General features: G+C 40.5%; 1 protein-coding gene and 1 long non-coding RNA gene across 4 annotated transcripts in view; both read right to left on the reverse strand.

Annotated features, from left to right (window-relative positions):
* Nucleotides 1-22617, reverse strand: part of LOC141759270 (disco-interacting protein 2 homolog C-like) — a 60441-nt gene that overhangs the window by 11868 nt on the left and 25956 nt on the right. For all 3 annotated transcript variants that reach the window (XM_074621174.1, XM_074621175.1, XM_074621173.1), the window contains 20 exons: nt 21800-21891; nt 20317-20427; nt 18867-18990; nt 17525-17634; nt 17082-17184; nt 16930-16994; nt 15878-15971; nt 15635-15754; nt 14002-14116; nt 13073-13212; nt 9156-9292; nt 8657-8865; nt 6620-6734; nt 5518-5719; nt 5328-5428; nt 3100-3180; nt 2485-2608; nt 2250-2371; nt 1264-1375; nt 219-328 (listed from right to left, as the gene is read on the reverse strand). In XM_074621174.1, the coding sequence (XP_074477275.1) occupies nt 219-328; nt 1264-1375; nt 2250-2371; nt 2485-2608; nt 3100-3180; nt 5328-5428; nt 5518-5719; nt 6620-6734; nt 8657-8865; nt 9156-9292; nt 13073-13212; nt 14002-14116; nt 15635-15754; nt 15878-15971; nt 16930-16994; nt 17082-17184; nt 17525-17634; nt 18867-18990; nt 20317-20427; nt 21800-21891 (2387 nt within the window). The remainder of the gene's footprint in view (nt 1-218; nt 329-1263; nt 1376-2249; nt 2372-2484; nt 2609-3099; nt 3181-5327; nt 5429-5517; nt 5720-6619; nt 6735-8656; nt 8866-9155; nt 9293-13072; nt 13213-14001; nt 14117-15634; nt 15755-15877; nt 15972-16929; nt 16995-17081; nt 17185-17524; nt 17635-18866; nt 18991-20316; nt 20428-21799; nt 21892-22617) is intronic.
* On the reverse strand, nt 12599-13064 carry LOC141759273 (uncharacterized). The gene is made up of 2 exons (XR_012592084.1): nt 12896-13064; nt 12599-12849 (listed from the first exon to the last, which is right to left on the reverse strand). It is a non-coding gene; the product is annotated as an uncharacterized LOC141759273 (long non-coding RNA).

Below are 22617 nucleotides of genomic sequence, written 5' to 3' on the forward strand. Positions count from 1 at the left end.
CCCGTGCCTCCCTTCCCTCCAGCAGATTACGAGCATTAAGAATATAGAAATCTTCTCTGTGATGGTCTCGTTTACTGATCATATAGAGGCATCAATATTAAACTGAGACTGCTTAACAACCTGTTAAAAGTTCCTCACAGTAACTTTAAATGGATGTATCTGCTCACAACTTTCAGTCCGGTGTTTCTTTCATGCACTGATAGTGAATTTTTTCTGACCTGAACTCCGGCCAGCATGCCGGTTGTCGACACGCTGAAGTCCAGATAGGCCAGACCGTCGGGGTTGGTGGGCTTATAGAGAGCCGGAGGCTTCTTCTTTGGCAGGTCATCTGCAGCACAAACACACATATTCATGTTTTTATGACACTGAACAGTCTGTTGAGTTACATTCATTTCAACACTGACCTCAAGTTGAACCCACAGCGCTACGACAGCAGCTGACGGAGGTTTTTGTTGCGTGGCTGAAACTTCTAACTCCTTTAGAACTTATTTATTCATCCTGAGATCAAACCTGATTGTTTTATCTTCATAACATTTACACATCTTTATTCTCTTTCTGACTGAATGTGTACTTTAATTTACTTCTATACAAAATCAAGATTATGGAGACCTAAAACATGATCACTCTAACCCCCGTGTGTAGACTGCAAACGTCACGTCAGCGTCGCACTCGCGTCACGGCAGCGACTGTCTTTACCGGCTCCGTCTTGTCCGCGAATTTTACAGTGTCAAGCAGCAAAAGAGCAGCCAAACTTTCTGTGGAGTTTGCAGTTTTACTGAGATATGTGAGAGTATTCCTCATCTATTTTTCCGTGATGCATAAATATGATGAATTTGCAACAGGTTACAGGTTTCTCTGAGCCCGAGCAAGGCAGTTATTTTGACCGCTAGATGACGATCTCACACTAAACAATGAATGTTCTCTCGCCGCGCATAGATGTGAGAGTTTGAAAAAAACTTTATTTTAGGGCTATCAATTGATAAAATTCAAAATTAACCTTAAAGGGAGATTTGTCAAGTATTTCAACATGGGAGTGGACAAATACTATATGCCGCTTTATGAAAATGTATGTATATATTCATTATTGGAAATCAATTAACACAAAACAATGACAGATATTGTCCAGAAACCCTCACAGGTACTGCATTTAGCATAAATCAATATGCTCCAATCATAACATGGCAAAGTGCAGCCCAACACACTGTCCTCTGTCAGATAAAGTATAAAGAAACAAGTCTAGTAGAAGAAGTAAAGCTGCCGTACCCGTGTCGAGGACAGGAGGCCAGTTCCTGATGTCCACGGTGGCCGTGGCCTCCTTGGAGCGCAGCAGCTTACAGATGACCGCCGTGGTCATCACACAGGCCGAGTGGCTGACCTGCAGGGGGAGACGGAGGGTGGGGGGGGAATCTTTAGGTTGTATAATAATAAAGAACATTTAATTGTAATAATTAATTTGATTATTTTCCTCAAGAAGGTCGACAACGCAGCATCAGCCCCGGAGCTAGCAGGGAAGGTTAAGGCAGAGTTCCTACAGATTAAGTTAAGTTAGATTTAAGACTTTTTATACAACTCAGAATTAAATTTAACACCAACTTTATTTACAATAAACAACCAAATTTAACTCGCTAATGTCGGCTGTCTTGTCAAAACTCCTTTTCCCTCATTTGACTGTATGATTGATCACATTTTAAATTGAAAAGTCAGAATAAAAACATGAATTAAATCCTTATTCTTCGCATTTTTAAGACTTTTGAAAAATTAATTATGGGTTAATTATGTTAATTATAATTATTATTATTAATTATGTATACATTTTAATACCAATTAAAGGCCTTATTTTTAGATTAACGAATTCTTAAAGGCATTGGCCTTTTAAGACTTTTTAAGAATCCATGGGAACCCTGTTAATGACACTTCTTAATATTTTAATATCGGTTGAAATAACAAAATTTCTCAATGCAAACAAGGACGATAATAAAAAGGAAAATATGACTTGGTAAACAATCATTATTTCTGTCCAAGCCTGGTTTCTAGTTCATGAAACAGTTTGTAAAATTGTTTTATAAATTGAAAAAGATAAGATAAGATAAGCCTTTATTAATCCTCAGAAATAAGTACGGACAAATACGCAAAAAGTTAAAGAAAATAATTAAAAATAAGAAGAAGAAATAAAACACACAGCGGAGTGATTCGTAGCAGCGGAAACCGACTGATTAATTTAAAGAAGTCAAAAACAAAAAGTCTCTGACCTCCACGATCATCTTGACGGTGGGCAGCGTGGTGGCGATGTTCTGAGGGTGAGGCGGTCGCACCGTGATGGGAACGCAGCCGGCGTACAGGGAGCCGTAGAACGCTGCAATCAGGTCAATACCTGCACACACACACACACACACACAGACAGGAAGAGAGAGCGTGAATGATCCATTCAGTCTCTACAGATGTTCCAGACCTCTGTACAGATGTTGTCTGAGCCTCCTCTCTGACCTGGAGGGTAGACCAGAGCCACGTGGTCTCCTTCCTGCAGACCGGCTCTCTCCATCAGCAGAGCCGCCACTCGCTCCGCCCGCTTATGGAGCTGAAGACAGGTGAGGGAGCTGGACACCGCGCCCTGGAGGACGAGGAGGGAGGAGGAGGAGGAAGAGGAGGAGGAGGAAGAAGAAGAGGAGGAGGAGGACGGGAGGGAGGAGGAGGAGAAGGAGGAGGAAAAAGACAGATTTTATATCAACTTTGTACAGCAAAAATTTACTTAAGAGATGATCCGATACAATTTTTTCCTTCCCGATACCGATTCCGATGCCTGAACTTGCGGTATCGTCCAATACCAGCGTGATAAATATAATACCTTCGTCGTTTTTGGACTATCTCTGTGTAATTTATCTCGTCGTTGGAATGTTGTCTCCAACGTTTGCTGCTGCTGTTCGTCCTTTTTTCTTGTAGTGTGACAACCATGACTTCAAGACTCCCGATTACAAGACAGCAGGTTGTGTGAATTGTGCTGCGATCTGACCACTTGTGTAGTGAGAACTTGTCTTTAGAGAAAAAGGGATAAGACTTCTTCTTCTACTGTGTGTAACTGTGGTCAGAGGAGTGTGTTGTTACCCGGGAGCTGAGCAGGGTGTAGAGGACGTGGTCCGGTGTGGTCTGAGCTCTCCACTGCAAAACCTCCGACAGGAACAGGAACTGAAAAACACACAGTCAGAGCCGAGGTTTCAGGACTTCACCGCCACATCCTGACAGTTCAACTGAATCTAACAGACTTCATCCAGAGTTAGAGGAACAGTTCTGATCTAAATTCACTGTGAATGACACTAAAGATGCATCAAGAGGCCATAAAATGATGTTTCACTGAGAAATTCTACTGACATCAGCACATAAAAACTGCACACGAGACATAAAAGTTTTAATGCAGGAGCCGTCTCATCCGTGTGTAAATAAATCTGTAGTTCATATTCAGCTGATAGTGCACGACTTTATTTACTCTCTGCCTTCTATCCAGGACATTAAAGTGGTTTAATCAATATGACAGACAAGTGAAATTACGAACGACCTGCCGATGCTTCAAACTGCCCCTGGAGGATAAATTCACTGATGCAGCGGCTCTGAAACCTTTTCTAGGAACGAGTGATCGGCCCGTTGAGAACGTTTACTGGCTGATTGTAAATCAATTGGATCTCCTGATAAAGTCGACGCTGTTCGCTGTATCGATTCTCTAAAATGTCAACTTCTCAATCAGGAACTAGTTCTTGACCTTCACTTTAGCTTCTAAACTTCTGCAGAATTCAAAAGGTTTCATGCAAATGAGGAATCTAAAACTTCTCTCCAGACACAGAGGAGGGAGTTATTCTAGGAAGATATTTAAGTGTCCTGAAAACAGATCTTTACAGTTTACTATCATCAAGAACAAAGGAAGAGCTCCTCTTAAGACCTGTGAGTGGTCGAGACATGTTGGTCGTGTTCAGGGCTTTAAATAACGATTATTTTCATTCGCAATTTATCTGATTATTTGATAAGTTAAAGGCACAATGAATGAGGATTTTCCTAAAAAACTATGTTCTCAATCATCACATCTGACCCACCAGGAGTGTGTGGCGGAGTCTGATTCTGCAGAGAGCCTGCAGCCCTCTGCCTGGGTTTTATTATGTTGTTGTGTTCGGGACGTTTCTGGGCTTCAACTTCTATAAAAACGTAGCGACCCGGTGCCAGATCGTAAGCACGCATCCAAGAGGAAGCTACGAAAGTGTCCGACACACTGCCGGGAAAAAATGCAAATATAGCGAGGCGAAACAGCAAGAGGAAACCAAAGCTCCTCGGCGTGCACCCTAAACCCCGTTGAGCGTGGGTGGAGGGACCAGCTGTGAGTAAATAAAACTACTCATTGTACCATTAACTGATCGTAGTCATTAATCGGTCGTTTTGGTTTTTAGTGGACTAAGATTTCTTTGGTTGGATAGTCGTTTTTTATACTTTTTTCATGCTGAATGACTTATCTAATCTTATGAGCACATCTCTGGTAAACAAGATTTAAAGTGGTACTTTAGTGTGATTCTTTGTGGAGAAACTCAGTTTGACAGATCTGTCGGTTAAATCAACTAATCGATTAGTCGACTAACGTGTTATTTAGTAGGCTAAAACAGTATGTGAGATATTTTAGTACGTCTGAAACCAAGAGTACGCAAACTGCATACTATTCCTGGTGTAATATTACAGTATGCAACGCTGGACACTACAGTGGCATAAATATCCCACAATGCAATGACGACAACGTTCATAACAGACGTTGACGGACAGCTCTGTAACGTCAATAACTCTTCAGTTTTGGTCACATGAGGTTGACACGAGTTACCATGGTTACACGTCTCCAACCGGCAAGAAGGCTCTCAGGAAGTGACGACGTGAATTACAGCTCAGTGCGTCCGAAAAGATCCATACTGCTGTTTAGTCACACAAAAGTATGTTGAATAATAGTACACGCATTGAGTCTGTAGTGCATAGTGTGTGATTTCGAATGCAACCATTGTTTTGTCCGACCAACAGTCCACAAAACCAAAAAGATATTCAGTTTATAAAGATATAAAAAAAAACGAGGAAAGAAGGAAATCGTCAGATTTGAGAAGCTGGAACCAGAAAATCATTAAATGGATTATCAGAATAGTTGCTGATTAAACAACATTTAAACTCTGATCTTTTGGGGAATATATAACTTTAATTATGGTGGTTATGGATTTATGTTTATTATATGCATGCAGTTCAGAGATTACATTGTTCATGTTCATCTATCATGACATCACTGCTCAAAGCTTTATATAACGTCTGTGTGTGTGTCTCACCTGGTCGTTGTCGTCAGTCTGTCCCAGATCTCTGCCGCTGGCCTGAGCGATCCTCTTCCCTGACACCAGATTCCCCACCATCACAGAGGCAGGTCCGATCTCTGCAGCACACACACACACACACACATTAACAACGAACCAGGACCACTCACAGACCACCTGTGAACACCAGCGTGTGTTCGCTTCCCACCTGGCTGTTTCTGCCGCGGTTTGGGCAGGTTGGTGACGCAAGTGTGGGGGCACATGAGGACGTTGCATGGGTGCAGCCCCCCCTCCAGGTACAGCTGCTTGATCTCCGACAGGTGGATGCCTCCCAGAGGGGTCTTGGGCAGAGTGTTGGCCGGGACCAGAGCCAGGCAGAACACACCCACACCGTGGATGCTGTCAATGGCCTGAGAGAGAGGGAGAGGGAGAGAGGGAGAGAGGAAGAGAGGAGGGGGGAGACGGAGGACGGATGAAGAGAACTTGATACTCTTTTCCCTCCAAAATGCAGGAATACCAGCTAAAATAGGTGATGACTTCGTTCACATTTCCAGTAGCCTTTCTGTTTTTTCCCCCGGTGTTTGACGCCACAAACGCACCGGAAAACATGGTTAATAAACAGTGAAAATGTTCCGGTGGTTACTTCTTTTATTATATCTGTTACTCATTCAGTGTCTCTTTTCAAACTCTCAAACCAGAGTTGGTGATTGTTGGAACAGTGGAAAGACCGTTTGGGTGAGTTTTATTTTGTTTCTGTCAAGTTTGAATGAAGAGTGTTTTGTCTATAAGAAAGGTAAAATTAGTGTTTCTGTCAATGGAGTCTGGTGGCTTTGAGGAGCACATATTAATTGTATAAATTATAATAATTGTCCAAATCCCTGTTGATTTTATTTATTTTATATTCACTTTAACGCTCATCACAGCGGGAGCTGGATCCGATAAATCCCTGTGACCACCGCAGAGTCATTTGTCCTTTAACCTTTCACACTGAAGACAAAAGCCAGATGTTAGCGGGTTTTTTGTCCAGTACGAAAGGGTGCATTATATTGTATACATGAATTCATTTCATATTACGACTCTCAGTGATATCTGACATGATTTTATAAACAATGACAGAAATTGCTGCCTAAAATGAAAGAGAGAAACATTTTAAAATAAGTGTACATGGTTTTCCCTCTCTAGAGTTGATGGAAACTCTTTGGTCAGGAGAGAGTTTGCATTTGCAATAACTAAACCTACATATTTTATAGGAACAGGAGCTGGACATGATAACAGCAACACAACAACAGGAGAAGTGAGAGGTGACGTACCTGCAGCACGCGGCTCATCCACTGGAAGCTGTCCTCCTCGGTGGAGTCGGGCCTCTGCTCGGCCACCACCACGATCCTCTCGTCCCTCAGCACCGTCACAGAGAACACCGCTATCCTGCAGAGACCGAGGAGACACAGCATCACTCATCTTCCTCTTCTGTTCTTCTTCATGTGTCTATTTCAATGCACCGCAGCTGTTACTGACTATAATACTGGCTCACATGCTGTTCATCAGAAACACATCAGTAATCAGCAGGAAACAGGGAGTCAACAACACACAACGAGCCTCAAACATCTGATTTAAAATGGGATTCCTTTAAAATCTTTAAGTTTTAAGTGTCTGGTGTCACATCAGAAGAGAACAACAGGAATCTAGAAACCCGGTTTGATGGATTAGAATCACTGACTAGTCCACCTACTGCAATGTGCTCCTTATTTGGAATATCTTATGGAGGACGGAACCTGCCAAAATCAATGAATAAATAAATAAATTACTCAATAACTAAATAAATATGTCATTAAATGTAGCAAAAATAATATTTAACATAAATATAACCATTAATTAATGGATAAAACGTGATTGTTTTAATTTGATTCGTTATTAATTTATCTTTGTATTAATTCCCTTATTTAATTTATATTATCTTCTGTTCAATTATTTATGTATTTATTTTTTATTACATTTTAAATTGATTTATTTATGCAAATGTTTTTTATTTCTTAATTTTTTTTATCACATAAACAAATAAAGAAACCACAGACGACAGCACACTCACCAAAAAATAAATAAATAAATAATCAGTACATAAAAGTATTTAAATCCTATATATTTATTTGAATCATTATTTTTTATATGCATTTATAAATATAGTATATATGTGTACATTTATTTTAATTATTGTTTTCTTTTATTATAGGTTAAGTTTATCATTAATAATGTTATATATGTCAATATTTTACTTGTATATATATTTGAGTTGATAAGTTTATAATGAACCTGTTTTCTATAAGTAGATTTGCGTTTATCTGAACACAATTGTGTGTATTTTTCCTTTCTTTTAAATCTACTTTCTCACGCATAAAAAGAAACTGATATATTGCAGTTGCACATTAGATTGAGCGTCTTTCAATAAAACAAATCTTTAAACAACAACAAAAACAAACAATAATCTAAACAGTTTCATCTCGACACGTCTGAACAAAGGTTCCTTTGTTAACTCGGTTTCTCCAGAAGCTCGCTCCTTAAATAGCTCAGAGAAACGTCATCAGAGCCTGTCGGCTGAAAGATGAATTTCCTCCTCGGTGGCCGTGGACACAATTAAACTTCACTCTATTACTGTTTCTGGATTCATCCACTGTTGCTCTACTTTATTAGATTTATTATGTGCGGGGGTACGGCTCATTTATCAGGGTGACAGTGAATGTGACGTCTGGCTGCTTCTCAACTGCTGTCGGTGGGATTTTGTTAATGCGATAGTTTGGATTTTTTGAAGTAGGTCAGCAGCAAAACTTATTTTAAACACCTAAAATATATTTAGAATATTTTCACCTCTTTACCTCGCCGTCAGACAGCCCTTTCTGACGGGGAACTGAAGCCGTTATCCTTGCTCTCTTCAAAACCACCACCACCAACAGTAATTTAACCTCGCAGAACACAGGAGTTGTTGCTCTACTGCTGCCTCGATCAGTTAGTTTGTTTGTGTTATTGTGTGACTTTGGGGATTTAAAGGGTAAGTTTGGATTCACCAAAGTGACACACCGATCGACTCCTGTGTTCTGAAAGGTAAAATTACTGCTTTTCTCAATGGAGTCTGCTGGCTTTGAAGAGAGCATAGATAACGGCTACAGTTTCATGTTTTGCTCCCGTGCTTGTACTCCTGTCTGTTTCTCCAAACTCCATCTACTGTAGGTAACACACTGACTTTGGAGAAGTACCTCATATAACCACAACATCTGAACTATCCCTTTAAAAACTGTTCATTTGACCTTTACTTTGACTTTTAAACGCTCCCCCTGGGTGCTCTGGTCTCTCCTCACCTGCCCCTGTAGACGAACTTCATGGGCTCCACCGCCAGCGCCGTGGCGACGATGTCGTCGGCGTTGTGCCTCCGCCCGCTCACCATGATGAGCCCGTCCATCTTGCCTGTGATGAAGACGAGGCCGCCGGGGCCGATGAAGCCCAGCAGGCCGGTCCGCACGAAGGCGTACTCGCTGACCAAACCCCCGCCGGCGCTCACTGGGTAAACCTGCAAAAACACACACACACAGGCGTTTCAGCTGCAGGGTCGCCATGGCAACAAGCAAGCGCTAGAGATATTTATAGATATTTTTAACTTTTATATTGATAAAGTCACGCTGCTGCTGCTGCTGCTCTTAATAAAATGGATGTTATGGCCAAACAAGTTCATTTAACAGTAACATTAAAGACGTAAGCTGGACGGCTTACGTGTTCGTTGTGTCATATCATCATTGAACTACATCTTTTAACATTTTTATGAAAATCTCCGTCATGATTTATTACTGCAGGTCAGCTCACCTCAAAGGTGTTCTTGGTCATGCCGGTGAGGCCGTAATAGGAGGTTCCGGTGGCGATGGAGCAGACGCAGAACTCGCCGATCTCATCTGTCTGACAGAGTATAGGGACGCCTTCTGGTTTCACCACACACACCAGACCTGGGGGGGACAGGTAGAAAGAGGGTTAACACCCTTTTAAATCTCTTGTTTCCATGAATAAACTCCGATGTCAACAAAGTTATTTTCTACACGGGGAAACAAATGATGCTCCCACCAGAGTTCCACTCAAAATGTACCACCTGTTTTTATGGGAATAAATAGCTTAAAGTCGGCAGTTCTAACCCACTAAGACGTCTACCAGAACCAGGTTACATGAGCAACTGGGTTAAGAAGAGAATATCTAAACAAGAGGAAGTGGTGCCAGCATGTTCTTAATGATATGGCTTCAAGATGGGATTTTACTCTCCTATAGCACAGAATGGCCAAGTGCTGGGAAGTAACTAAGTACATTTACTTAAGTACATTACTTAGGTATAATTTTGAGGTACTTTTTTTGAGTATTTCCACTTTAAGCTACTTTCTATGGAGAAAGTGAATAGATAAATAAATGACTTGATAAATAAATAAATGTCATTAAATGTAGTATAAATAATATTAAAAATATATGTAGCCCTTAATTTATGTCACATTAAAATGTGACATGAATCGATATTTCTTTTTTTTAATTTGCATCTTTATTTATTTATCTTTGCATTAATTCACTTATTTATTTACTCGTCTGTTTAATTTTCCCTTTTATTTATTTATGTAATTATTTTTAATAATTTAATAATTATTCATTTATTTTTTATTTATTTACTCACTTATTTTTGTATTTATTTTATATTTATTCTTAAATGTATGTATATATTTATGTATTTATTTATTCAAGATTTTCCCTCTGCATTTCAGCTCTTATTTATTTCCCCAAACTTATTTATTTATTTATTCTTTTCTTTATACATTTCTGCCTCATTATGCAAATGAAGGGGCTGTCACAGTCATTATTTTTTGCTACAAATGCAAAGGGAAAATCGTGCAAAAATAAATAAATGCATAAATACATAAATATATACATACATTTAAAAATAAATATTAAATAAATGCAAAAAATAAGTGCATATTTAAATAAAAAAATAAATGCAAGAAAGAAATAATTTATTAATTTAAAATGGATAAACATAATTACATAAATAAATAAAAGGGAAAATTAAACAGAAGAGTAAATAAATAAGGGGAATTAATACTTTCTACTTCTACTCCACAGTATCTCAGAGGTAAATATTGTACTTTTTACTCCACTACATTTATCAGCTTAAGTTACTTTTCAGATTAAAATTTTACACAGAAAACCCATAATAAGCTTCTAAAATGATTTATTGTTCAGGATTGAACTACCACTGCTTATAAAGTATAAAAAGCTCCTCCTCAATCGGCTACAACATTAATAATGTTATGGGAATAATACTCAGATAATATAGAAGATGATACGGTGACAGCCATTCTGCCTCCTCATGAGTACTTTTACTTACTTAGTACTTTTTGTTGCAAACACTTTTACTTGAGTAAAATACAGGACTTGTAACAGAATATTTTTACAGTGCTGTATTTCTACTTTTACTTAAGTAAAGGGTCTGAATACTAATTAGATTAGTTTCCTTGGTGTTACGCCGGCTGTAGTTGCCGTGGTGACCACTGGGTGGTGTGAGCTGACAGCGTGGAGGAGAGCTCGGTGATGTTTGATGAGCCGTGGCAGCCTGTGTGACTGATCAGCAAGATTTACACGTTCCCTTCTGCAGATTACCTCCTTCTTTATGGATTATAAGAGACAGACCTTTACTTCTGCATTCATACTCACTGCACTAGTAGATAGAAATGTGCAGTATTCCTTATGGGGAAAAAAGCTATATTTTATTTTCCAATGCATTCCTCTGTTTATTTACCTGTGGAAAGATTCTGTGATTACTTACTAAAAATCCCTCTAAGGACGTAATAACACAGTCAGTACATATTTTTACAAATTAAAGTTGTAAAATAAACAAAGAGCAAAAAGAAAAAACAATATGAAACACTGTCTTTTAGATAACGTATTCCTGTAAAGACAGTTGTGTAGGCAGGGTTGTATGTAGCTCATTTAATGGATGTGTGTGTACTTTAGCCTGTTGTCACAATAATGTGAATATTTTCTGTATATTGATATTTTTGTGTGCTTTCATATGCCATTTAGTCCACTATAAAAAAATGGGCAGGTAACTGCAAAGAGAAAATCTTGCAGGAATAAATAAATACATAAGTAAATAAATATATACAATTTAATAACAAATAAATACATTTAAAAATAAATATAAAATAAATAATAAATAAATGCAAAAATAAATACATTTAAAAGTGAATAAAAATAAATAAAAGGGGAAAATTAAAGAGAAGAGTAGATTGATTGGGGAATTAATACAAAGGTAAATAAATAAAGTTAAAATTAAAAATAAATCAATTTATGTCACATTTTATTAATTAATTAATGCCTTAATTTATTTATAATATTATTTTTGATATATTTCATGGAATATTTATTTATTTATCAGTCATTTATTTATTTATTTTGGCAGGTTCCGTCCTCCATAAATGATATGTTGGCTACATGTTGAGAATACTTTACCCATGTTATTATGTACTTATATGTTTTTCCCAAATATAAACATTTTCTGTTTTTCTGAGTCCTGTTATAAAACTAAGCTGAATATAATTTTGGATGGGTTGTTTTATAGACCTAACAGTTAATTGAGAACATAATCTGCAGACTCATCGATAATGAACATGATCACTCGTTGCAGCCCTGATTACGTGTAAACAACAACAACAGGTTTAACTCTGCGCAGAGTAGTAATGTCAGTAGTGTGTGTGGATTCTTCATCACATGAACAGATGATGTATTATGTCCTAAAAGCTTTTTTATGTTCTGTACTACCTTGTTAAACTATCGCTGTGACTTTGTCCCCAGAGACTAAAGCTCCGTGATTAGAATGTATCGCAGCCGTATTGAAAAACTCTCCTGAAAACGTGAAGCTGAACCCACTTAACTCACTCAGTCATGAGGAGAGAAGAACGCTCCCAAAAATTGGACATTGATGAAAAGGAGAGGCTGCACATTTACGCACCCTTAAAACTCATTTTACCATTTAATGGACTTAATGGATTTTTTGCCATTCAGTGCGTGACAACACCGAAGGCCGACAGTTTAACTCTGCAGAGGAACAAAGTACAGGTGGTCATGTACTCACAGCACACATAGAACCTGTGTTGGCATGGCAACAACGTGAACACGCAGCAAACACACATGTATTAATAATCCTAACTTGTATTCTGACAGTGATATGTACAACGGCGTATGAGGGCCATTGTAGGATACAAAAAATCACGGGGCTGGGGAAGAGGGTAATATCCGACAAAAAAACGTCAGAAATTTACGAGATTAAATTCACAAATTTACAAGAAAACAATTGGATATTCTGAGACTTAAGTCACAAATTTACAAGAAAAAAAAGGATATTCTCTGAGACTAAAGTAACAGATTTAAGAGAAAGAAAACTCAAGATATTGTTTGAGATTAAAATCACAAATTTACGTGAAAAAATTGGATAGTCTCTGAGATTAAAGTCACATATTTATGAGAAGAAATCCTGAATATTCTCTGAGACTAAAGTCACAAATTTAAGAGAAAAAAACTTGAATATTCTCTGAGACAAGTCACAAATTTACAGGGGAAAAAAATCCAATTTTCTCCGCGATTAAAGTCATACATTTTCGATAAAAAAACTCAAATATTCTCACATATTAAAGTCACAAATTTACAGGAAAAAGCTTCAATATTCTACACACAGAGAGACAGACAGACAGACGTACCTCCTGGTGTGACGGTGCCCACGTCCTGTACGGTGAGCACCGAGAGGCGTTCTTCCGTGTCCACCCTGACGACGGCGTAGGTCAAACCCTGCATGGACAGGACGCCTCGTCCCGGAGGCTGGCTGCTGTCCTCCACCGGCCTGAACACAAAACACACACACACACACACACACACACACACACACACACAGGTCATTACGGCGGTAGACAAATGCAGTAAACAGTAAAAACTGTTGTGTGTATGCAGGGACGCTGGAAGAGTTGGGGGTGCTGAGAGAAAGTCAGTCTATATAATGACATCATACTAAATGGGAGGCAGTGTATGGATGACCCATAACCAGGTTAATATAGTTTAGAATAACGCAGGACAGTGAGGATACAGCCATGGAGGCCCCAGGAGGTTCATATGACACTATACAAATGTTTTTTATATATATATATATATATATATATTTTTTTAATTTACACTGAAGTTAAACAATAGGCCTACAGAATAAACAGGGGGTTCTGCAGTTGCTGTGTGTGTATGTGTTTTTAAATATCAGCTGATCAGCTGTCTGGAGTCCAACAGGTATAAATCTTGAGTTTACATATAAACGTCCAGTTTTGTTGCTGCTTCAGTATCAGACTTTGACTAAAATTCTGAATCTACAATTTGACTCTGTTGTTTCTTTCTTTCAGTCTGTATTGATCTGTGATTGATTGATTAGTTACTACAGGTGCAGGCAGGCTCCTCTTGTAACTCCCTCTGTGTGCTGCGTTCACTTCTTTGTGTGAATTTGTATATATGTGTGATTGTGTGTTGACAGCATGTACTCTCTGTGGATGTGTTTGCATATTTGTGCTTCTGTGTGTGTGTGCATGTTTGCATAATCTGTGTCCGTACAGCAGGGTTGAGAGTGTATGTAGGTGTGTAGGTGTGTATGTACCTCCTGATGGCGACGGTCAGCGCCTCGGGCGAGCTGGCGCAGGGACAGATGACGTCGGCTCTCAGCCCTTTAGTCTGAAAGACGTTGAGGAAGGCGTCGCAGGAGGAGATGGACCCTGACAGACAGAAAACAGAGACAAACTGTCAGAAGTGTTTCAGCTACTTTTACTCCTGACATGAAACAAGAAATCAAACATCCTTTAGCTGAGGTTCTACAAAGATGTGTTTACTGAAATGTACCGTCTACCTGAATGACATTAAAAAACACTCAAAGGATCATTTTGTATTGATGCTTTTTAATGTTTTATCCTAAATAACTTCCCGACTGATGGACTTTTTCAATCCTTTTTCAGTGCACTGTAGAAATCTGGTGCCACTTTTATGTTTTTTTGTTAAGGTTATGGTGGCAAACGCAGTCACAAGCAGGAACCTTTTGAAAAAATCTTATTGGCAGTGGTGTAAGAAGGACTAAGATCAAAAAGAAGGCGTTATTATAGGGGGGGGGGGGTGACAACCATGACTTATCACATTCACTACTTTCATCCCCTTCAATCACAGGGCTATCCCGTCATGAAGCATGACAGTTTGGGAGTCCTGTAGAAAGTTTTCCATCAGAAGAAACTTATTGTTGTGTGGACCTACGTACATTATTTTTCAACTTTAGTTGTAAACCCGATCAATCTCTGTCACATCACGTTGCTCGCCACAGCCACACATCTACCTCTAGGCTATTATAATAACAAAATGTGAAGCTCAGATGACATTTTGGCCAGGACAGAGACACCGAAGGACAGGAACGGGCTGTCCTGAGAGAGTTAGAAGAGGATGCGAAATGCCTGTTGATGCTCAGAAGGAATTGTGTAGAATAATTAATCTGTGGTTCTGTGGATCAACAGTCTGATGCTGGTTGCACTAAATGTAATCTGCCGTGCCTGCGTGTGCGTAATTGTGGCTTAACAGCACGCAACATTAGAGACTGCAGTTAGGTGCGCTGTGCTGGCTCTCTGTATACTTATCTTGTGCGCATAAATTAATGAATGAGTGGGATAGAACATGATAAACGTCTATTAAAAGGTACTATATGTAACATTTTACATGTATTAATCACTTTATATTGCCAATGTGTGAACGGATTGTAACGTAACTTAAAAACTGAGACCTTCCTCGACTTTCTCGGTTGCCTATAACAACCTCGGGACTGATTTCTATGAAAAGGACTTCGGACTGTTTTGCCGAGAAAATCCAAAGAATCCACTGGTTGCTTCGTAACATTAGCTGAGATACCTACATACATACCCTGACCTAAGCTAAGGAACTGAATTGAACTGACACCAACGGCAGCCTGGATCATAGCAAAATAACTCGTTGTGGTCAGCAGTAATGTAAACAATGTGTAGTTAATGGAGCTCTCTTGCTGTGGTATTTCAGGCTTGTTTCCACTCCAGCTGGGATGAAAACCATTTATTGTACCAAATGTGCGTCGACGGGACACATCCTGCTCTATTCCTGTAAAGTGACCCAGTTTCCCGACTTCCCCAGAGAGTTTATCCATTTCCCTGACATTCTCTATCTCAGCTACGCCTCTCTAAACTCGCCCACGTTCAACAGTTAAAAGAGCGGCGCTGTGACCTTACAGGGGTTTGATCCGTCGGCCACCAGCAGCATGCGCAGCGAGCTCAGGTTGATGTCCTTCTGGTCTTTGTGGGCCACCAGAGCCCAGTGCATGTCTCTGGACTTCACACAGGCCACCTTGGCTGCAGGAGGAGACGCACACAGAGCAGAAAATTAGCATTTAATCTGTTCCGCGGGCCGCGTGACGGACAGGTGGACGGAGCTGAAGCGACTGAGCCGAGCGGCGGCCGGAGTGAGTGACTGACCTTTGTACTGGCAGACTTTCTGGATCCATGACAGAGGGTTGACCTTCATCAGCGAGTAGGGCACGCTGATCACGTGCATCATGTTCATCACACTCTGCACGACACACACACACACACACACACACACACACACACACACACACACACACACACACACACACACACACACACACAATATTAATTTTTTTCTGGATATTTTTGTAACTCCATATAACAACCACATGTAAAAAAAGTAAGTAAGTAATCAAATTAATGGCAAATGCAGTGAACTGTGTCCCCGTTACGCTTTTATTTTAATTTAATTTTTTTTTATTATTATTTTACCACGTGTGCTTTGTTCTCCAAGTCACTAAATCATTGCCATGTACAATATCAATGAATAAGACAAAGAATATAATCATCATATGTAAATCAAAAAGCATTATTTTTATGTGAGGGTAGAAAATAAATAAATAAATTAAAAAAAATAAGAAAAGAGGGAAAAAAAATAAAATAAAAATACCAAAAATCAATAACACAAAATAAGAAAAGAGAAAAAAAATAAAGAACATAAAATAAGAAAAGAGAAAAAAAATAACAATACAAAAATAAATAATATAAAAGCAATGGGAAACAGTCAAATATAAAAGACAGAATAATAATTAAATTTTTTATTTTAATTACAATTTGCTTGGAATTGCTAATTTTGACAACATTGTGTAAAACAATCAGGCTGTTCTGGTTGTTGCTAAAGTTAATTCTATCTCCCTTTCATCCACTTTAACAGTCAATTCAATCTGTAAAGTCCAGCTTAGCGGTCACCAAATTAAAAGTCCTCTCCTTCATGTTCATCGTTGAGGCTCTGCACTAAAACATTATTATCCAGATTCTAGTAACTATCAGAAACAACAAAGAGCTCCCCCTGACCAGCTGTCTTTAGTAGGGCTGCATCCTCGTAGTCGTTTCTTATGCCTTCTTCATGCTGAATGACTTGATATTTCTAAGGACCTAATGAGCACGTCTCTGGTAAACACCAGATTTAAAGTGGTGCTTTACTGTGATTCATTGCTTACCGTCAGGATGCCGTTCCACAGGCCCACATCCTTCTTAAAGTCCAGGACGTTCACTATGGTCTCCGCTGCAGACAGAGAGGGAAGAGAAAGGGTTAAATGATGAGCTGGAGGCTGAACTGTGTGTGTGTGTGTGTGTGTGTGTGTGCGCCCACCCTCGGTGTAGCTGCAGGACTGGGTGAGAGCCTGGCAGTGGGTGAGCAGAGCGATCCTCGTCACGGTGACTCCCAGCACGCTGCCGTCCTTACAGGTTTTATACTGAGAGAGAAACAACAGACCAGGATCAGAGAAATCCGCCTTCAGGTTCCTCTCTTCTTCTTCTTCTTCTTCTTCTTCTAATACATTTGGGTTCATTTTAAAATGGTGTGTAAAGTTAAGATAAAGGTAAACTAGCCTTAACTAAGATCAACTAAACTACTAAACCATCTTTAAGGAACTCAACTGTGAACAATGTTCAAATAGGGCTGCAACTAATCATTACTTTCATTATAGAATAACCTGCAGATAATGTTCTCCATTAACAGAACAAAACAGTCGACAATAGAGAAGTGATTCTATCACTGTGTGTGTGTGTGTGTGTGTGTGTGTGTTATCTCACCTCTATGTACGCCGTGTCGTTGTTTGCATCCTTGATGTGAGGGAACCAGTCTCTGGGAGGTTTGGAGAGGTGCTTCGACTCCGTTACATACCACAGCAGCTTGGGCCAACCTGCAGGGACAGAGAGACGGAGACAGAGAGACAGAGAGACAGACCACAGTAAAGAGACCGAGTTGTTTCACGTTTCACTCAAAATAATGAGAGACAAAAGAAGGAAGAACTACAACAGAGAATAACACACATTTTTATAAACATGCAAACACCTACAGTAAACCTCGGTGGAGGATCCTGTACTGACTCTCTGTTAGCCTATTACACAGAAAGATTTTCCCTATCGACTTCACAGCATCAGACCAAGCCACCTCCCCAAACTCAGTCCCCAAGTCCCTCTCCCATTCCCCTTTAACTCTGTCAATGTTCAATGTGTTGAGGGATTGTAATATTCCATAAAAATTAGATATAAATTGTTTATTGCGGCGAAACTGTAACAAAAATGAGTCAATGTCAGAAGCTATTGGCTTCGTTTCAGGAACATTTAGATTGTTGATGAAGTGTCTAACCTGCAGAAATCCATAAACATGTTTTGAAGGTATGCCATATTTGGCTTTGAGTTGTTCAGATGATGAGAGCTTCCCAGCCTCAAACAATTCACCAACAATCCTGATTCCTTGGTCATGCCAGCACTGAAATATGTTTTTACCCATTCCAGGGGAGAAGGCTTTATTTTGAATAATAGGGTGCAAGGCTGATGAGGTCGCCTTCCTTCCACTGAACTTCACCATAGTTTTCCAGGTTTTAATCGTACTAGTCAGAATTGGACTGTTTTTGACGTCAGTCGGAAGCAGGGACATTAAATTGGTAACAAGGCTTAGTAAAGGTAAAGAGGGGCAGTGCCAAATATCAATATGGGTCTCCTGATTAGAATCAAGAAAGTGCCTCAGACACTATATGCGCATACCATGCCAAATTGTAAAACCCAAAGTTAAGGACTGCCAGCCCCCCCTCTCTTTTGGCAGTTGTAATGTTTTGTTGATAAGAGTATTAAATAATTGACAAATCTCCCTTTAAGGTACATTTTGAACAGATAAAAAATGTGTGATTCATTTGCGATGAATCTTGATTAACTACGGTCAATCGTGCGATTAATTATAATTAAATATTTTAATCTATTGACAGCCCTACTTTATACTTATTTTAAAGTCTGACTTATATTCATTTTGAATAAAAACTGTCTCTCTTCTACTTTTAGTTTTCTCCTGATGTGCCCAGAGAGACAGACAAGCCCTCCCCCCACAGAGAAGCATCTTTACAACCCAGCGATGATTGATGAGTTCCCCTCTCACCTTTGAACTGTGGGATCTCTCCTGTTGCGCTCTTGGGTAGTCCCTTATGGCAGGCGTCACTGGTCAGCGCCACGGTAACGCCACAGCTGCCCAACAGGAATCCAATCTGCTGACTGCCGGCATCCTATTGGACGATAAAGAGAGAGGGTGGGGGGGGGAAGCAGACAGTCACGCTCACTTTGTCATCAGAAAATGAAACAATAAAAACAAATGCAGATGTAGAAATAACTGGCCATATTCTACTAAACACAAACATCACACATACAGCACAGGCATGGCTGATAGAAGTGATGCTCGCTGCACTGCTGCTGCTGCACTGCTGCTGCTGCACCGTTTCTCAGCTCAAACTCCAAATTTTATGGAAAATCCTGCAGCACAAATGCAGGATGGGGGGGGGAAGGGGGTTGAAGAGTAGGCGACCAGCGCTGACGGAGCTGCAGAGACGAGCAGCCGCGTCTCATACTAACATGTCAAATAGACACTTCCATCCTTCAGACACGTCGGTCTCAGGAGGCGACGGCGGGAAGATCAACAGTTGTAACCTCGTTGGTGACGGTGTGACGGCAGGGCAGCGGGGGGGCTCGTTTCTAGCTCGTCAAACTTGTTTCTGACATGTTTCTCCGCTCGCTGTTCAGACGGGATTATTTCCTCAGAAATACTTGTTGCTATCAAACAGCTGAGACTGAAAACACTGAGAGGTCCACACAGACACAACGGATATGAAGCACAGCAGGAGGCGGGAGCTCCCGGGTACGAGGTGGAAAACAGACGAGGCCGAGGCGGAGAGGATTAACGTTACACAGCGGCGGTAAAGAAATCTAATCACCTGACCTCCCGTAGAGAAACTAATCCTGTGGTACAGTTTCAAGGCTACATCCACACTAATACGTTTTAAAACACAGAACTTTTGCTAAGTTTATGCCCAGCGTTCTTACTACTCCGGCTGCTGCTGACGTCGTTTTAGTTTTAAAACTAAATTGAAAACGATGACGCAGGCGCCCGTGGTCGCTTCTTGATTGGGTCTTATATCAGTCATGACGTGTCCTTCCCTGATTCGTCATCATGTGAACCTTTTCTGGAAGAAAACAAACAACACCTCGACCTCCAGCAGTTCATTTCAACATGGAGAGTTACACGAGTTACAAGCGTCGCTGACCTTGTTGACTCTGCTATCAGCTGTTGTGCAGTTAAATTGTGCATTTTATAATCAGCTACTACTGCCTGCATGTGCGTTTTCAGGCGTAGCAGTATGGACGGAGATGAATTCTGAAATGGCCCTAAAACTCTGGTCTGGATGGAGATCGCTTTCACTTTAAAACGCTGTTTTAAAACCAAAATGTATTAGTGTGGATGCAGCCTCAAACTAAAGGAAAGAGATGGGAGTACAGCAGCTACAGAGCGTTTGGTTTGGTGACGGTGTGACTCTGTCAAGGTGGATTTCATAAAGTACCTTGCGACTCAGGGGGACCTCTATGGGAACAGGGACCACCTCAGCCAGCAGACAGCCGTAGAAGGCCACCATGAAGGCCACGGGGTCGTTGTTGGGATACACCAGCGCCACCTGGTGAGACGGAGGGGAGACAAGACGGGGTCAGAGGTGCTGGGAGGGACAGTCTCAAAACCTCAACACAGCTCAGAGCTAAGAAGGTAAACCAAGAGTTTATGTTTATCTGTGTTCATTTCATGTTTGTTGAATACTCAATTCTAATTTATAACAAACTGCTGCTATGTACAACAGACCGTTGCTATGTATAACAGTCCGTTGCTATGTATAACAGACCGTTGCTATGTATAACAGACCGTTGCTATGTATAACAGACCGTTGCTATGTATAACAGAACGTTGCCATGTATAACAGTCCGTTGCTATGTATAACAGACCGTTGCTATGTATAACAGACCGTTGCTATGTATAACAGAACGTTGCCATGTATAACAGTCCGTTGCTATGTATAACAGACCGTTGCTATGTGTAGCAGAACGTTGCTATGTGTAACAGACCGTTGCTATGTGTAACAGACCGTTGCTATGTGTAACAGACCGTTGCTATGTATAACATACCTTTGCAATGTATAACAGAACGTTGCTATGTATAACAGTCCGTTGCTATGTATAACAGAACGTTGCTATGTATATCAGACCATTGCTATTTATAACAGACCGTTGCTATGTATAACAGACTGTTGCTATGTATAACAGACCGTTGCTATGTATAACAGACCATTGCTATGTATAACAGACCGTTGCTACGTATAACAGACTGTTGCTATGTATAACAGACCGTTGCTATGTATAACAGACCGTTGCTATGTATAACAGACCGTTGCTATTGTATAACAGACCGTTGCTATGGGCGTAGTTCTGATGTCGGACTCCGGAGGACCGTTTTTGTGTCAAATTATTGATTTCTTAAATAAGTAACCGTGTAATAAACGGGATAATGTACAGTTAGCGGGTCATTGTTGTTAAATAAACCCCCGCATGGGCGATGCAAGACGAGATATAAGGTGTTAATGAGCTTTAGAGATGCTAGTAGGCAAATTTTGTTAACGTTGGACAGAGCCAGGCTAGCTGCTTCCCCCCGTTTCCAGTCTTTATGCTAAGCTAGGCTAACGGACTGCAGGCTGTCGCTTCAGATTGTGGTGTCAATCTTCTCATCTAACTCTCAGCATGAATGAAACATGAATATGCATTTTTACAAAATGCAAAACTATTTCTTTAAATAAAATGTGATTACAGATTTCAAAACAAAAGCACGGATTTGTTAGGGCATTGTACATCATTTTGACAACTAACAACATGTTTTATAAATGAACCATATTGGACAGACAGACTAACGCTGCTGCTGCTGAGGAACGGTGTGTGAGGTAGAGGAGGAGGAGGACGAGGAGGAAGAGGAGGAAGAGGATGAAGAGGAGGAGGAGCGTGACTCACCCGATCACCCGGTCGCACCATGGGCTCCTGCTTGCTGCCCAGTTTGTGGAGGATGTTGTAGGCAAGCTTGATGCTGCGAGACCACAGCTTTCCTGTAGGGAGCAGGACACAGGATAGGAGGGAGGGAGGGAGGGGGGGAGGGAAAGAGAGAGGAGGGGAAGGAGAGAAGGAGGGAGAGAGAGAGAGGGAAAGAGGGAAGAAGGGAGAGAGGGATGGAGGGAGGGAAGGAGGGAGAGGAGAGGGAGGGAGAGAGAGAGAGATCGGGAGGTAAGGGGGGAAGGAGGTAGAGAAGGAGAGAGAGGAGGAGAGAGGGAGGGAGAGAAGGAGAGAGGGAGGAAAGGAGAGAGAGAGGGAGAGAGGGAATGAGAGAAGGAGAGAGGGAGGAAAGGAGAGAGAGAGGGAGAGAGGGAATGAGAAGGAGAGAGGGAGGAAAGGAGAGAGAGAGGGAGAGAGGGAATGAGGGAAGGAGAGCGAGAGAGACTGAGTTCACAGTATATGAGTGTGTGTTCTTGAACTTCTATTTTGAGGACATTCAGTCGATACCGATGACGTTTCAGAGTCTTCATCAGTCAGGAGGGGAGGTCATTATTGACGTTTACAGAATCAGTTTTATTTTGTTATATTTTATTGCACTTGTAAGTGTTTAATGCTCACAGGTGCACAGAAAAATGAAATAATGTAACACAAAAAAGGGTTCAATAATTCCCTGTAGAGATGGGCAAAATGAATCACTAGAATCCGTCCATTAAAAGGATTCATTCACCGAATCGTTCGGTGCTTGACCGGAGCGGCCGTCTACGCAGTCCCACTCAAGCGCT

The sequence above is a fragment of the Sebastes fasciatus genome, chromosome 21 (assembly GCF_043250625.1).
Source record: "Sebastes fasciatus isolate fSebFas1 chromosome 21, fSebFas1.pri, whole genome shotgun sequence".
NCBI lineage: Eukaryota > Metazoa > Chordata > Actinopteri > Perciformes > Sebastidae > Sebastes > Sebastes fasciatus.